The 18,103-nt window shown below is 45.1% G+C and overlaps 1 protein-coding gene across 1 annotated transcript in view; it reads left to right on the top strand.

Moving 5' to 3' along the window:
- The window catches only part of TCF7L2 (transcription factor 7 like 2), a 191,726-nt gene that overhangs the window by 70,126 nt on the left and 103,497 nt on the right, over positions 1-18,103 (top strand). Inside the window, 1 exon segment of the mRNA XM_037497544.2 lies at positions 6,521-6,622. Within this exon segment, the coding sequence (XP_037353441.1) occupies positions 6,521-6,622 (102 nt within the window).

The raw sequence follows: 18,103 nt of genomic DNA, 5'->3' as shown, positions 1-18,103 counted from the left end.
TTTTTTTTGCTATCTGCTTGTTTTCCCCTGCCAGTGCTGGCCTCAGTTGTTATGAAAGAAAGACTTTTCTGCTAGCTTTGGAGAATAGTTTAATGTTGGAGACGGGAGAGGAGAGATGGCAGATACTAGAGGAGGACTTTCATTCCTTTGGGGACATTGAGACATTGTTCCCTTAGCTGTGCCCTTTGATACCCCATCCCTGGTTGGGGTTCAGGCAAGATGCCTTACAGTGGATCAGGGAACTGAGGACCGTGAAAGGGAGTTTGAAGGGGAGCCGGGCTGATGTAGAAGCACCTGGCTGGTGTGGAGCCCCCAATACTCACCTGGCCCCGGGGACCTCAGTGACCTCAGTGACCTCCAGCAGGCAGTTGCTCTTCTGGCCTCACTTGGTCCTTGGTTCAATGGAGTTGTGACTTTCTGCCCATTCATTTCATAGGGTTACTGTGAAATGTGTAGGTGAACTCTGAACTACTCTTAAGTGGAAGGCATCCATCCCGTTAGTGCCCTTTAGACCATTGTCCTTGGGAAGGAAAAGGATAACTATAATAGGACTTCATTTAAAAATCTTACCAGGACCAACCCATAGAGAGAGGGGATAAAACTGTCACTTGTTGTTTTACAAGTGATAACACCCCTACCTGCTCCCCCATCTTTTTTTTTTAAAAAGATTTATTTATTTATGCATACAAGAACTGGGGTACAGGCCAGAGGTGTGGGGGTGAGAGGATTCACCAGAGACAAAGTGGGGAGAACAGGCAGATTGACTGAAAACACTGCTGAGGGGAGCAGCGGGTGAGACAGGAGAGGTCTGCTGCACCATGCGGGTAGCTCCCTGGCCGGCTGGGGAGTGAACTCGTGCTGCAGTGGCTTCTGGATAACTTCATAGTGCTGTACTTAACCCCTTGCGCCTCCACGGAGGCCCCCACCTTCCTTTTAGGTGAAAAAAGGGATAGTTACTTTAAGGGAAAGATTTCTGATTCCTATGACATTTGGTTTTTTTTTTTTTCCTAAAATAAAGTCACTCCTATCATCGTATTGAATTTTTCCTGTGACTTGATTCCTTCTCTATTTCAGTGTACTCAGCCTTCCCAGGTCTTTGGCTTTTTTTTTCCCCCCCGGTAACTATGGTACCTACTCCTTTATGTTAAATCCCAATCAGCAGAAGCCACATGCTCTTGCATTTTCTTTCTCTTCGTAGTTATACTTTATAGGCAGGCAGTGCCTCTGTAAATAGAGCCCGCATCTTAGGGTCTGTGTAGACTTTTGAAAAGCAGCCATTCCTGGGCTGTGTCTTAATCTAGGCCAGGGCAGAGCAATTCCCTCTACCTTCTGCAGCATCAGACCCATTTTGCGTGTAGGACCTGAGGATCCTGTGGATTCCAAAAAGACTTCTGTAGTTTCATGGGTTTCGCCATTTGGGATGTGTGGTCCAGGCTAACTTCTGGCAACCTTGGCACCTATGTGACTTGGGGGTAGGACCGTCACAACTTCTGACATTTTAATTATTCTGGATAAATTGGGATCCCCTGGCGCTCCGGGACAAAATGACTTCTTTGTAGGACTGAATTTTCTGTCTTCTGTTTCTGAGAAATAAAGTCGGTACAGAAGGAGGCAGCCAGGGCTGTGCTGTAACAGACCTGTGAGTGTGGGGGCGGGAGGGGAGGGGTGTGCCTCCTGAGAAATGGGTGTGCTCTTGGCATCCTGCTTGTGCTTTAAGTTCCTCTCAGGACTAGTGGCAGCTGGTGGCCGACTCTTTTGTCAAGTCCAGTGACATGAACGCCGTAATCCTGGCTCTGCCCTGTTTGTGCTGGTGTTGCTTGGCCCCTGACGAATCTGCACAAGTCGCCTCGAGGAAATCAGGACTTGGGATGTGCTAGACCGTGGCTGGCAGGGGCCTCAGTCTGGAGCCTTGGGCAGAGTATCGACTTTCCGTTTTATAAGAAACACAACGTGTACAACTTTCTGGCACTCGTGAGCTGGGAAGACGTAGCAGTCAGAATCTATCAGGAGGATGGGATCCAACTAATTGGAATTCTTGTAAAATGAATTTTCCTAGGGAAAGGCACCCTACTGAGAAAGAGCTTGGATTGAAAAGACGGTCTTTGTTGTTTGGATTTTGGTAAAGGCAGGGAAGTTAAAACTTAAAATCAGCCCTTTTCCGCATGCTTGCCTTCCTGAAAACCCTTGTTTTCCAGAAGGGATGGATAGCATCTCTACCCAACAGTCTGTTTGGCACCCCCCGGAACACCTCTGCCTGCCCCAAACTCCCCTTTCTCCTGAGCCTGTGGCTAATGCTGTCTGTTTGTGGGAGGTGGAGCTGGCCCTCTGGGCTCTGTTCTGGCCTCCCTATGTGTGGAAATGGTACATGACAAGACTTCTGGACCCAGAACGTGGACCCCGGGCACATGGGGTTCTTCCCCCATGACCTGAGGACTGTCTGCCTGGGGCGCGTTTGGGGGTGACTTGGTGACATGGGACATACTGCCGGGGCCTCCTGGGAAATGGGTGAGAGCTATAAAACATGTGGACCTTTTCCAGTCAGAATTGCTCAGGGATTTTCTAACTTCCATTTTGGAAAGAAGGGGTAATTATTTCTGGGAGATTGTGGTCAGGTGGTTAGACCTTGTGACTGGAACCCACAACCAAAGCGCTCACATCCTTTTCCAAGCTTTCCCCCCAAAGCTGGAGTCTGCCAGTGACCATTCAATCCCAAAATGGTGGCTTTAGGCCCTCAGACATGCTTCCCCATGGGATTGTGTTTGGCCGTCTGGATGTGAGGCCCAGTGAGGGAAGGACACGCACTCCTGTGGCCTGGTCCTCAGGTTGCTGGAAACATCCAAGCCAGGGATGGCAAACTACAGCCCGCAGGCTGGCACCCACCTGCCCCCTGCTTTTTGATAACAGGGTCGATGAAGGAGGAGAAATTAGAGATGCGAACCCTTTCCTTTTTTGTTGACAATTTAACTGACTTTGAAACCGTCTCTTTAGGCCATAGGTGTACGCCCACAGCTCCAAAGCTTAACTTATGCTCCCTGAGTCTTATCAAAAAATACAATTGGGGGGAAAACCCTAATGGGCCATGAGCAGAACGCTATTATTAAACAAAGGGTGAAACACTTAGACCAAGATGGCATTATAATTTATTGTTATTATTATTTGTAGAAAAGGAAAGTCAAGTGGACTCCATTTCAACAGTTTTCAATGCAGGAATTCCCACAGCTCCACTTGATTGCAGTTTGTTGAAAAGTTGAATGTTTTTGTAGGCAATTCATAATTTCCACATTGAGCAGCCTAGGAGGAAGAGAGCGGAGCCCAGTGTTGTTTTTATAGCGGGATGGTGGGAACTTACTTGCCCTTCCCTAAAAGGATCCAAAACCGACATTGAACTGTCGGGAAGAGGTGGCCTGGCGTCCTGGCCTGTTGGTAAATCTGAGCTGCCTCTTTCTTCAGGTCTTCCTTTCAGATCCAACAGAATAGAATTTCCTGCTGCTGAATGTCTCCAGGAAGGAAAAGATTTTCCTCTAGGCTCTAATAGGACCTAATTTCCTTTTTCTTCCCTTTATTTATTTATTTTCCCTATTAATAAGGACCAATTGTTAAAGATGAAGGAACCTGGGAAACCTATCACTTTTGCAGGAGGTTAATAACTTCCTTTAAAAAATCCTGACATAATCCTTATTTCCCCAAAAGGAGCCTCGGCAGCCTGCATGCCCATCCAGATCCACGGGATGGGCATGGATTTGTGGGGGCTGTTCCCTGGGGTCAGGTTGCATCGCGAAGGACAGGCTAGGCCATCACCTTTGGAGTCCCGGCAAGTTGGGGCCCTGGCGATCTTCCTCCGCCATCTGGACTTGGTTAGCTCTCTCTGGGCAGCGAGGCCGAGTCTCATTTCCTCCATCCAGTAATGTTATATAGGCAGTGATCCTGGGCTGCCCTAACATAATTGAAAATTATGTGTATTGTAGGCTCGGAGCGCTGAAATGTAGGCTCATAAAAATATGCGGTGCAGGTAGCCTGCGGAGATTGGGTATGGCACACAATGAAGCTTTTATGTAAAGTAAGAATTACAAGGCTCTGCGTTAATATTACATTATGGGTATGACAGTTCTTGGGTGGGGTCCTCGGGGCAGGTCTGTCACTTTAAACAAAGCCCAAATTTCCTAATTCTGGGGAGCTGGAATTTGGACACCATCAAATCAGTTTTGCAGGTGGTTAGAGATGAAACCTTGTCTATCAATCCAGCCCTCAACACTGAAGGTAGTGTGAGGTGGCGTGTGTGGCACCTCGGCTTGGTGTTTTTCTCTAGGTTTTTGTGAGAGGGAGAGATGGTCCTTGGCAGGTGTCCATTTTGGTTGGCTCAAGGCAGGGATTGTATTGAGTGGTTTTGACCAACATGGCCCATATATTTATATGACAGATGAGGATGGGAAGAAGCCAAGGGTGGCACAGGGCAGATAGTTCCCGAAGCTTGGGTCATAGGTTGGGGATGGGGGTCATGGACCCTTCACTGGCTGACACTTACTTTGGGATGCTGTTGTTCCTGAAGGAGGTATTTGGAAATGGATGGTCATAGGGGTGACTCTTGGGTGACCACTGATGTTACCTTTTGGGTTCCAGAATCCAAGGACCCCTTTGGTACTTGGGATACTGGTTTAGACACACTCCATCCCAGGGAAGGCAACCCCCTCAGTTTACGGATAAGAAATTAAAGATTCATAGAAGTCAAGGATTTGTTGCAGGAGCTTGTGGTGAGTTACCAGAACTGGCAACTAGGTTTGCTCACCACAGGAAGCTTCTGGGTAAAAGCTCTGAAGTCCAGAAGTTGCTCCAACTTGGCACAGATCCAGGTTGGGAAAATGATTGAGAACTTTGCAAGTAGCTCCCAGGCCTGGCTTCTCCAGCTTAGGGAGAGCTGAGCTTGGTTGTGACTCCTGGGCACAGCTGCATCTTTGAGGAACCTGTGGACAAGCTTTTGGATGGCTCCGCCCTTCCGTCTCACACGGGCTTTGAGCAAACCCTTTCTCCTTTCTGGACTGCCCATTGCTATTGTTTTTATTTCTGTTGAAATCTTTCTGACTTGGGCCTCTCTGTTAGCGCAAGGGGCTAAGCACCGCACTATGAAGCAATCTGTAGCCTCTGCAGCATGAGTTCGATCCCTGGCTGGCCAGGGAGAAACCCACATGGCGCAGCAGACCTCTCTGTCTCGCCTGCTACTCCCCTCAGCAGTGTATTTCAGTCAGTCTGCCTGTTCTGCTCCCCACTCTGTCTCTGGTGAATCATCTCACCCCTTTGCATCTCTGGCCTGTACCCCAGCTCTTGTATGCATAAATAAATAAATCTTTAAAAGAATTTTTTTTTCTGACGTAATGCCTTCCTGTGCTCTTTCTCAGAAATGCCTTCTCTTTCTTTGCATTCCCCAGGCACAGCTCTCTGAGTCTCTGCCACAGTCTCACCACATTCTAGCCTGACTTACTGGGTGGGTTGGCTCTGACATGTGTAGAAGCTCCCTGGGGAAGAATCTTTGTATCTCCAAGAAGGCAGTGCCCACACAACCTCTAATCAGTGTTCACTAAGTAAAGTTTTCTGTAGACTTAACAATAAAACTAGTCATTTACTTTGCTTTAGCTCCTTGAAAAGACCAAGATGGCTTCTTACATACCCTTCAGGGTTACCTGGTGCTTGAATCAGTTGTCTTCAGAGTTGGAAAGCCCGCCTTCTGAATCCTTACTGTGTCTAAGTTTCCTTAGGTTGTCGGAAGATTTCCTGAGTGAAACTGGTTGATGTCGCCAAAGTCAGATTTGAAGGGGCTGCATGTGCATCTGTTGGACACCCCTGAGAGTGGGCAAGCCATGCTACCTCAGTTTCCCTTCTCTGCACACTGGGGAGCTGATCGTTTGACAGATCAAGTCCCTCTGAGAGTTTTTCTAGAAACCGTTCCTTTTCTTCCCTTGTGCCATGGTTTATCTTCTAACCTCAAGCTGAGGTTAGCAAATGGGCTTGAACCTTTGAGTCCATCTCTGTGTTAAACCCGTGCACATTTAAGGATTCTTCTGGCCTTCGAGATGGGTGTCAGAAGGGCACTGCGACTTGTTTGGGCATCTTCTACCAAGGAATGTTTTTGTTTGGTAAGCATGAGGCTTGGGTGAGGAGTTCCATCTTTCTCCTAGCTTCTACTGGAGGACAGTTGCTCTTGTACAGCTGCCAGCTTGCTTGAAACCGAAGGAGGGTGGCGTTTAGAAGTGAAGGTCGCTGAAAGAGCAGTTTCAGAATGGATGGTTCTCCTGTGCTCATCTTACTGTTACTTCCCAGTCGTGGGGACCCACCTACACGTCTTAGGACACCCCCTTTGTGAAACTCCTTCTGGCTGCGTTCCCTCCCTTCTCCCTTCCCACCCCTTCTTCTTGCTCCCCTCTGAGATCTGAAGCCAACCTGTGATTTCAGTTTCTGATGACTCTTGGGCTAGCTGTTTACATTTGTTTTTTAAATTCATTGTTCTCCATGTTCGTTTTGCTTCCTCCAGTATCTCCAGATGAAATGGCCACTACTTGATGTCCAGGCGGGGACCCTCCAGAGCAGACAGGCCCTCAAGGATGCCCGATCTCCATCCCCAGCACACATTGTCGTGAGTGACCAGTTGCTGCCTTTTTAGGGGGGAGTGGGGAGAGGTGAAGAAAATCCTCTTTTGTTGATAACAGGCCTTGTTTATCAGTTTTTCTTTTTTAAAAGTATTATTTGGGGGAATATTCTTGGATATGGTTTATATCTGTGAGCTGCTTGTTTTCTGTCCTTGAACCTTAGTGGTTGTAACTTACCTGGAAATTTCCCAGCCCTTCTCACCAGTGTCTCCCCAGTACTGGGTTAGAGCGTAGCCTTTGGGGCTTCAGTTCCTAGGGTACAATCACCGTGGTTTGGGGAGACAGGAAATGGTATTGAAGCAATCTAAAATAATATAAGGCCCAAACCCTTTCCTGAAGACCTCACTCAGGGAAGGGGAGTTGTAAAAGAGAGGAGTAGAAAATGCAAAAGGGAAGAATTGGACTCGAGACTTACCAATACCCACTGTACGCCCAAGTTTTCTGAAGTGTTGGAAAGTAACTTTCTACACTGACATCCAAAAATTTTCATCTGGGCTGATTGATTGTAAACCTAGAGTAGGAAATGAATGTGGAATGCTTAAATTTAAGCTTTGCAAGGATTTGAAAGCGTGTGGGTTTAATAAAGGAAACATTTGTTTTTAGTACTATGAGACTACAACATAGTGTGTGTCTACATTTATTTTTAATACACTTTCTTAGGATTTGGTAGGCTCTGAAAATAGAATTTATAAATTAACCTCTTGAGAAGATAACTTAGCCTTATTAGAATAGTCTGCCTGTATATTTGTATCATGAGCTGGACTTCCTAGTTTTGAAATAGTTTATGGAAGACATATTTTCATAATGAATGTGTGACAGGTAGAATTATGCAAAGCATGAAACCATTCACGTATTTTAAGTATCACAAAATGTTATGCTTTTAATGTATTTTGCCTCTATGCTCCTTGCAATTTCTAAAGTTGGCAAAATGATTTTCTTAAGTAGAAACCTCCTTAAGATAGACTGTGTCAAATTTCAGGCAACTGCCTCCTTATTTTGTAGCTTGCTGTAATTGACTATATATTTATTTAATGAATTATGCCTCTGTTACATGATTATTAAACACATCTATGTGTGTGTAGAGATCACAGAATTGATTTTCGTGAAACCACATCTTGAATCATCATTTGTGAAAACGTCTGATAAATTCTTACGTTATAAATGAGGCAGATAGAAAGATGCTGACATTTTCCAGAAGCTTCCCCATTCTCCAACGCCACAATAAACTGGATGCTCATAATGACACATGCTCTTGCGATGTAAAGATTTCAGGGCTGAAGTGACCTTAGAGCATCAAGGCCCAAAGGAAACAGGCCCAGATATGTGTGCCGTGAACTGCCCAATGTCACACACCGCGTAGTGACAGAGCAAGGACTGGACCCACTTCTCTGTCCCTTTCTCGGGCCTGGTTGACATATTTGTGCCCCAGGGAGTAGAAGGGAACTCCCCGTGGCTGGTTCTGTTTCGTGTACTAACAATTGGGTCATGGTGTAGACTAGGTTGGCTTGTGGCTCATGCAGTTTTCTCTTAAAAAAGTGGATGCCACACAGTGAAAGTGTTTTAACAATAGACAGACATTTTTAAAAACATGTTCGCTTCAGAGTCCTCGAGAGTAAAATGAGGAAGCCTGTCTGGTTCACTTTTCTCCCTCTGAGTTTCCCAATGTGGGTCTGGGCTTTGAAATTTGTTTCTCTGATTTGGAAATGCTTGGCAGGGCTGACCACATTAAATAATTTTTTTTCAGCTTCAGGGAAAGGATGTTACCTTTAAAATCTGCTGGAGACTTTTACTTCCTCTGACTGTGAGGGTCTTATGAGAGATGAGGGTCTTAGAAGAGATCAGAGTGGCCCACTTGTGGGTGTGGCTTGCAGGTTCAGGCCCCCGTGCAGGTGAGCATCACCTCCGTGTGGGAGTGCAGGGGTGTGCATTCAGAGACAGAAAGGAGCCCACAAGAATAGTTGCCACAGTTTAGGCCCTAAGCACCTGATTTTGGAGGTGGTACGTCATTTTTGCAGCGCCATTCTGGAGTTTGGCCAAAGGAGGAGCAAAGGGTCTGAAGTTTTGTTTTCTTTGCTGTTTATTAGAAAGTGGCATGTTTACCATAGCCACCACGTTGGGGCACACCACAAGCCTTTAGATGGGGCCCCTCGTCCAAAGGTGCCACAGCTGGCAGCTGTGTTTTCCTCTTTTGTGCTTTCTGCCCTGTTCCCCAGGACCTGGGGAATGCTGTTGCTCTGGGAGCTGGAGAGAGAAGAGCCTTAAGCTTGAACTCAGGGAAACCGAGTTCATGAAATGCTTCAGGCTCGTGGCAGCTGAATGGTGTCTTCGGTCTGAGTCAGCTCACTGGTTGTGCATTTCTGTGCTCTGATGCCAGGACAAGGAGGGTTGCTGGGGCTGGTCAGTTAGTGGAGGGAGGTGGGAAAGTAGGGGAGAAGAAAGACTCTTGGCTCATCTGTTCACACACAGTTTTGGGGACCCTGGAGTCACACAGGTTGGCATTGTAAATTGATACTTTCCTTTTCCCTGGACTAAGGCGACACATTGACCAGACACCATCCTTGCAGGTGAAGCGCGTCTGTATTGGTAAAGTGAGCTTTTTGCATCACACGCGTTGTCACTGGCATCTTTGTCCAGCTCAGCACTGGTCAGAGAAGCCTGTGTGGCTCTCGTTCAGATTCACCGGCGAATGCTAACTGTTCTCCAGACGCGGCCCCCCCCCCTTTTACATTTTGTTTTCCGTTCTTTTAAATAAAACCTTGTAACATCACAGTGTTTCATCAGACATGTTTCAAAATAATTGTCTAAGGGTTGCTTCCTAATTTCTCTGAACTTTGGATTTATTATCATTTGGAGGCCAAGCTGTTTCATAATTATTTCTGATGTTTTATTTTTAAAATAGAGAAGTGTTCAGTATTTGCTAGTACCATTAGACTCTTAAGTATCACAGGTTGCCAGGAAAAGAATTTTCTCTGGTGCTCCTTTGGGGCAGAAATTTCACATGGGAATTTAAAGCGTTTTGTTGAAATATTTTAATCTGATTGGTTTTTTTTTCCCCCCATGTGGCATGTGGGTTAGCGCATTATAAAAAATGGAATAAATGCTCTTAACAAGTGCAGTTCAGTTGATTAAATCATATTTAAATGAAGACAGGTCCCACATACTTTAGTTCCTGTAACTGATGCAATATCAATTTATTATAACCCAGAGCTACTAATCTATGTTCAGAAGAGAGAGGAAATTATTTCCAAGAATGATGTCTTGATTTTTTTCCAAATGGCCAAAAAATTAGGAACTTACACAACAAATCCTTTTCTCCCTTCTTCTCCCCCTTATTTCCTCCCACAACCCCCAGAAGTCCATTGGCTTCTTCTAAGTTCACATAGATATTCATGTTTCCTCCTCTGTGGTATTTTAAACATTTGTATTCTTACTCCTTTGCTCTTCTTTCCCCTCTTACGAAACCAGTTTGGAGCAGCTGGGGCATGCTAAGTGGTGGTTGGTAAGCTGAGGGATTAGGACCTGTTCCCTGGACCCCACCCCTGGTATCTTTCCTGACAAAGACTTTCATTTAACTTCCTTTGTACCCGGCAAGAAAAGATTCTGTACCAAAAACGGTGGTATTTTGGTGTAGAGTATGTCTTAACAAAATGGCAAAAAGCTTCAGAAGTTCTTACCATTTTATCTTGGGGGTTTCCTTTTGAAGTTGATGTGGAATGTTACCTTGGGGTGGATTTGTAGTAGGTCTTGGTCTTTGGTGTGTTTTGTTGTGTCATAACTTGGAGATGTGGGATAAGACAGCCAGAATCCCAAGTAATAAAGCCAGCCAGACTGCCATGGTGGACTTTTCTGTTGTTAGTGCTTAAATATAAAAAGCGAACAGAAAGCTCTTAGGAAATGTCGCGTGGTGTGTAGAATTTCTGACAGGCTGTCTTAGCTGAGCATTTTCCAAGTGGACTTTGAGGACACCACGAGCCTTCAACTTTTTCTATCTGAAGAGTTTGGGATGGGTAGGGGCATCTATTTGGAATGAATAACAAAAAAACTACTTTGAACTTATCCTTTTGGTTATTAAATCAGGTGAATATTTTTGATGGGTTACTTGACTTGGCCAGACACCTGTGGGGAGTTGGTGCTGCTGGGCGGCTGAGTGCTAGATGCTGAGGCCCAACAAACTGTCTCAGATCCTACCTGTGTTGTGGGGGAGGCCCTGGGCCAGGTGTCATGAGGAGATCAGGACCCATGAGGGTGGGAACAGGGAGGTGGAATTTCCACTGAGAAGCCGGTGAGGATGAGAGGCCTGGATATCCCCCTGAGGAAATAGCATTTAAGATGAGATGTGAAGGGTTGATTGTAGGTGAAGGTATGGGAGACAGGGTGGGAGAGCATTCCAGGTAGAAGGAAAAACATGTAAGAAAAAGAGCTTGTTTGTGAGAGAAACAGAAAGCCAGCTGTGGGTGCAGGTGGTGAGGGCCCAGGGAGAGTGGCCTGGGGCAGGATATGGTAAGGATTTGGTGTCTAATCCTAACCATGGTGGGAAACGATAAGCAAACACGATTGTTTGCCTCATGTGAAGTTGCTAGCAATGTGGACAGTTTGAAGGGAACAGAGCAGAGCTTGGTGGGTGAGATGCTGGCACTGAGGGGCCAGGGGAGTTGAAGGTTGGTAGATGGTGATCTTCCCTGAATTGGTGGGACATATTGGAGGAGGGCCACGTTTGGGGTGGAAGGAGGAGTTGTCTTTTAAATTTTTTTCATTTCAGCTTTATTGAGGTACATAACCTTGTATAAGATTAAGGTGGACAAGGAATTCATTTGATACATATTGCAAAGTAAAGTATGGGACCACCATAGCTTTAGGGAACACCTCCATTATGTCACATGGTTACCATTCGTATTTTTGTGGTGAGAACATTCAGGATCTATTTTCCTAGCAATTTTCAACTATATAATCATAGTGTATTGTTAATTATTTTCTCTGTGCTTTACTTTTGTCCCCCAGAATTTATTCATTTTATAACTGGAAGTTTGTAGCCTTTGATCCACATCCCTTTCCTTCCCTCCCTCTTTTTATTTTAGGTTCTGCACATCTGTGACACTCACAGTATTTGTCTTTCTCTGACTTACTTCGCTTAGCAAAATGCTCTCAAAATTGAACCTTTTTAATGCATATGGCAAGCTTTCTTCCTTTTTCATGACTGAATAATATTTCATCTTGTGCATATATCACATTTTTTTACTCATTCCTCTGTCAGTGGACACTTAGGTTGTTTCCATATCTTGACTGTTGTGAATAATGCTCATAGGAGTGCCAGTGAACTTGGTAGTATAGAGATCTTTTTGTGATACTGCTTTTGTTTCCTTGGAGTATATACTCAGGGTAAGGATTGTAGGATCTTATGGTAGTTCTGTTGTTAATTTTTTGAGGAACCGCCATACTGTTTTGCATAGTGGATGCATCAATTTACATTCCCACCAACAACACACAAGGGTTTCCTTTTCTCCACATCCTGGCCAACCCTGTCATCTCTTATCATTCTGATGATAGACCTTCTCACAAGTGTGAGGTGATAGCTCATTGTGGTTTGATTTGCATTTCTCTGATGATTAGTAACATTGAACAGCTTTTCATACACCTGTTGGATGTTTGAAATCTTCTTTGGGAAAAGTTTCATTCAGTTTAAGAGTTGTGTTTTATGCCTCCCAAGTAGGATGGCAATATGAAATGGGAACAACCCAAACTTTTAATTGGGTCCTTAAGAGTAATGTTGATTATCTACTGAATTTCTTTCTACTTAGAATATATTTAGGGAAGAGTAGAGAAAGCTCCCATTCCTTCCCTCAAATTTAGATAAGCAGTTTTAATTAGCCATTCTCTTAGTCTTGTGTCCTCCATTGATCCAATCATTGATTTCATTCATTGATCCAACAAATATTTAGTGATTGCTTACTGTGTGAGAAAAAGTGTTCTAGATGCCCAGAGAAAGCAGAGTCAATGATGAATGATACTAAAAATAATAGCAAATAAGTCTGTAACAATTCTGGGTGCCAGGCATTCTTTTAGGTGTTTTACAGATGTTGTATGATCCCCACATTATAGAGGAGGAGCTTGGCATGGCAAGGCAGGTTAAGTCTTTGCCCATTTGTGGGAGTCAGGATGTGAAAGAAGGCAGCCTGGCTGTAGAGCACGCCATGTGCCTAACCACTGTTAAGATGACTGGGAAAGAGACAAGTAAAGGGGCACAGTGCCCAGTGTTGCCACAGCAGGGGTGAGGTGGAGTGGAGGGGCCTCCAGGGGGAGCCCCCAGCCCCAAGCTGGACCAGAGGGCATGGCTTTAGGACACTTGCAAGCTTCACTGGAGAGTGAGGGGGACCATGGGGTTGACCAGGGATTTGTTTCTGGGTGTGGCTACTACAGAGGACTCAGTGACACAGTGTAGAAATGGGGCCAGCTTCAACCAGGGCAGATGAACTTTGAGTGATGTGCACTGATTTCCTGAAAACTTCCCCTCTTGTATTGTCTCCATCCCTCTTCTGCATCTACCTTCCCCCTTTGTTTTTTAAATCTGTTTATGACTCAAGCAGACTTTCTAGAATACTAGCTGCAGCTGAGTCAGAACTTTTCCATTTCACAGATGGGACCGTGTTAAGGATTTGTGTTTTGCCTGAAGTTACAAAACAGGTCTGTAAGCACTGCAGAAATTCAATTATTTTTATAAGGAGAGCTACAAATACCTAATATTGGGGGCCAGGCAGGCAGGTGATCTTTTTTCAGGCTAGAAAGGGTGGATGGGATTACCAGCACTCTCAAAGCAGACAGTGGAGTAAATTCAAGATGTGCATCTGGCCATATTGGAAACTGTGGCTGGAAGTCCAAGCTTCCTTTCAGAAACCAATGTGTAGCGAGGAATTCTGATATTCTGGAGGTCTGGGTTCATGCTATGGCAGCTGATCATCTTGGCTGTAGAAAATGTGCTACCAGGGAGGATTGTGTAAGCTCAGTTGTATCACAGAAAAGCTCACGACATTCCTGCCACATGTCACGTCGCCATTGCCCTGCCTTCTGTTGTTTAGTCACTGTTCTGGCGTTGTCCCTTGTCCACCTTCTTCTTGATTAGTTTTCAGAGAGAAATGGGGCATCTCTCTCTTCCCATGGTGTGATATGGCTCTGCTAATATAATGTGGGGTCTTGAGAAAGTTCTGCCTTCTATGATGCAGAAATCTCTCTTCAAATGCTCATCCTTGCTTGTGTTTGGCTGGTTAGTTCTGTTTCTGCATTCCTCTACCCAGCTCCGATATTTGAAGGTAGCTATTTTATGTCCTCCTGCCCTTATCACCAAATCGTCTCTTGATGATAATCCTCACTTGTGATTCACATCATCAGTGGCTGACTTTAAACTAGGTAATGATGGGATTTGTTAATGTATTTTTAGAAAAATCCTGTCTCTAAAGGTGAGGTTAATTTTTTTTAAGTGGGAATATTTTCACTATTTTTTTAATTTAAATTTCATTTTTATATTCCCCATAAAATTACAACCCCCTTATTTTGACCCCAAGTCCTCCTTTCCCCGCCCCCACCCCCCCATAGAGTGTCTCTGGTTTATAGTTGTTTGTTGATTTTGATATTTTCTTTCTTCTTTTTCCTGGTCCCTTATTGAAGTTTTCTAGATTCCTGCTATGAGTGAGACCATCCGGTATTTTTCTTTTTCTTTCTGGCTTATTTCGCTGAGCATGATCCCTTCCAGCGCCATCCATGTTGCTGCAAATGGCATGTGTTTATCTTTTTTGAATGCTGAGTAATATTCCATGGTGTATATGTGCCACATCTTCTTGATCCAGTCATCTATTTTTGGGCATTTGGGCTGTTTCCAAAGCTTAGCTATTGTAAACAGTGCTGCTATAAACATAGGGGTGCAGGTGCTCTTTGGAATTGATGTTTCTGTGTCCTTGGGGTAAATACCTAGGAGTGGAATTGCTGGATCCTATGGAAGCTCTATGTTTAGTAGGTCCAGAAATCTCCACACAGCTCTCCATAGTGGTTGGACCAGTTTGCACTCCCACCAGCAATGCAGGAGAGTTCCTTTTTCTCCACAACCAGGTGAGGTTAATTTTTGATGTAGTTTTCCTTGTTTGTGAAATTTGTGTTTGTTGTAGACACTTTGTATCCCCAAATCTTGCCACTAAGAGTTTATATTATGGATGATTTGGTGTATTTCTTTCTAGACTTTTCCTTCTGACTGTATTAATGCTAATATTTGTTTTAGACATCGTTGAACTCCTAAAATAATACTTATACTTAGTATTTCCTGACTTGTATTTATTTAAAATGAAAATTGTTGTCAAGAATAAGCACTTTCTCATGTCTTTAAATTCCTGAAGGATTTTTAATGAGCACTTACCAGCCCATAATATGATTATACCCTGACTTGCTTAATCATGCCATTTTGCTCGACTTTTAAGTGATCTCCTTTTGAGATCACTTCAATCTGTGATGAACATCTTTGTGCGTAAATCTTCATGTTCCTCTTTGTTATTTTATTAAGAAAGAGTACTATCTTAGAATTCAGAAATAAGTCTTGATGCCTAGCCAAAAAAATGTCTTGATAAGCCCCAGGTTTTAAAACTAGCTGCATTGTGTGTGCATTAGACTTACCTTGATTGGAATGATTTTCATGTGTTGGGGGAACTGACCCTAGATAAAGTGTAGCTCCCATGGACAGATGCACCTTTACCCCACCTTGCTCCAGAAGGGACCCAACTACCCCATCCAAGTCAGCTTCCCCAAAGCCTTCACCTCCAGGATAGACAAAAAAAGTGATTGCTTCTGAAATGGTTCATTAGTAGGAGGATTAGCTGATGCTATTATGGTTTTGCAGAGTTGCACTATTTCATTTTCAGTGATGCACAGCACAGCTATTAGTCTCTTGAATTTATATATAAACAGCACATTTAGGCCCACTTTGCAGTTCTTGGAATATAATATGTACCTATAATTGTAGAGGTTTCTTTTTTCCTTCCAGTTTTAGTGTCTCTTATTGGGCGAAGATACCATTGTGGATGAGCTTGGTCAGGTGTGCAGTATAACCCCTGGGTGCTTTTCTGGGCAAACACACCTGCTTTTCAAAGCTGACATTTATTGCTGTGTTTAAGAACAGACCACATCCGAGGCAGTGCAGGGAAGGCTGGCAGCTTCAAGCCAGCTTGACTGTTTCTGAGCGCCCTGTCCAGAAGAAGGGGGCAGTGGGGGAAGTTTTGGCAGCTTTGGGCTGGTGTGTCTTGTCATTTGTCTCACTGCATGTTGATGAGGTTTGGGAAGTGGTTTCCCTCCTAAAGTTGACTTAGGGGTCAGCATTGGGTTATGCAAAGTCAGTTTTTTTCTGTCAGGATCCTGGTGGGGCCTGGGCATGTGGGTCCCGGGCATTTGGGGCCTGGTATAGCTGGCTTGACTGTAGCCTTCTTCGCAGCATCTTCAGGGACAAGACAGAAACATCCTTTGGAACTTTGTTTTAGTTTCAGCACCTGCTCTGTTTACAAGCGTGGGCGTCTGTTTTAAATGAACGTGGTACTTAGAGCTCAACTCGTGGTTTTGCCCGTGTTTATCTTTCCAGTAAATAAAACAAAAGTGTTCGTTTGGCCCCCATCCTGCCCTCCTTGTCATTTCTTGCCTCGATGATTATGTACGGGGCTTGTTTCCCAGCAAGATTGGAAGTTTCTTGAAGCCAAGGAGCCCACGGTTGATGCTTTTGCGTGTGACTTTTCCTCTTTCTGCAGCTGCACATTGTGAACGAAGCAGAAAATCCATTTCTGGTGTGGGACGCGAGTTGCTTTAGGCTGGAGTGTGACTCTAACCTTGGAGTGTTCAGACTCAGCCTGGTATCAGCACCAGAGCTTATCTGCATGCCTAGTGTCTGTCTGAGGTGGTGGTGTGTTTTGGGGAAACAGAATTTGGGGCTGTGACATTGTGGGCAGTTTGCCAGCCGCTTGGTAATTACCCCGTACATTCCAGCCCCAGCGGAGCGCGCCTGGCCCCCCCTCAGCCTGATGTGCAGCCTGGCCATTGACTCAGATGCTCCAGAAGGTCAGGCTGGCAGCTTTCTTTTTCCAGTCTTGGTTTAAATTGGCTGTCCTTAGGAATCCTGGCATGGGGTGACTGAACTTTCAAAGAGAGAGCCCAACTGACAAATGCAGAACTGAGTTATTAAGGGAAATGGGCGTATTTCATCCATGATATTACAGGGTATGGAACTGATTCTGTGATTTCCTTGTTGGGTCAGATTTTCACCTCTTTTGGTAGATTAATATAGAGGGAGGAAAGACCTGGATTTCAGAATTGTCCCTAATAGTGCACTGGCAACCAAGGAACCAAGGGCGGAGGCACTCAAGAGAGGTCTGGCTGGAAAAGTTCATTGTCAAGACTGTGTGATGGCCACTTTGCATAGAAGGTTGTGCAAGTCCAGTGAATTAGGTTTGTTCTTAGATTCTGTGGGAAGGAATGGCCAAAGTCAGGCAATAATGCAGGTCCTTTCTCCAGCCCAACACTCTCCCTTGAGTGTAAGAATTGACTCCCATTGGATGCTAAACAGACGTGGGAAATAGACATGTCCAGCATCAGGCTCATGGCTTCTATCCCGTCTGTCACCAAGCTGACATGCAAGTGTCGCATCAGCTCTGCCTTTGAAGTCTTGGTGGAGACTGACCACTTTTCTCCATCTCTGCCATTTTAGTTACCCCAGCTTCCAATCCACTCTAGACCCTCACTAGGATGTCGCCACGGTGTCCGCACTGGGCACCCCACGCCCACAATTACATCTTCCTATCTTGGTCCCTGCATTTATTTCATTCCCACACTTGAGATGGTCTTTTAGATCCATATCTTTATGGATCTAAATCCCATATCACATAGGGAAGTCTCTTGGATAGATTTGGTTTTTGGAAAAAGACCCTGCACAGCTCAGAATAGGGACTGGCCCTGTCACCTGATTGAAAGGTGGGAATTTGGGAGCCAGGAGCTCTGGCTGGGGTGCGTGAAGATTGGGTCCTGGCACTGGACACACTCAAGAGATGAGAGGACCTTGGGGACGATAGGAGAGCATGTCGCTGCGTGAACACCCTTCATTATTCTTTGCTGTTGCGAGAGGATGTGAAGATGTCTTGGTCACCCCTGCCCCCTGCAGGACCCAGATGCCTCCCAGATGTACCACGTCCAAGCTCCTCTGTCCCCACAAAAGGTGCAGTGTGTCCTGCTGCAGCCTGTCTATAGTGAATAGCTTGGGAAGACCTTGGATGGGTGGTACGGCCTGCTCTCCAGTAGAGCTGTGTGGCAGGTGGCTTGGGCATCACGGGTTAAGTGCATCACTGAGGCTGCTCAGCACGCTCAGCTGACAGGGTTGCCCTGTGACAGGCACAGTGGGGCAAAAGGCTACTGTTCCTCCTACTCCAAGATACAAGTTTGCCTTCTGTCCCAGGGACACT

The sequence above is a fragment of the Talpa occidentalis genome, unplaced genomic scaffold (genome assembly GCF_014898055.3).
Source record: "Talpa occidentalis isolate TD23 unplaced genomic scaffold, MPIMG_talOcc4v2.1 talOcc4.8, whole genome shotgun sequence".
Classification (NCBI taxonomy): Eukaryota; Metazoa; Chordata; class Mammalia; order Eulipotyphla; family Talpidae; genus Talpa; species Talpa occidentalis.
This window is presented reverse-complemented; position numbering and strand designations above follow the sequence as displayed.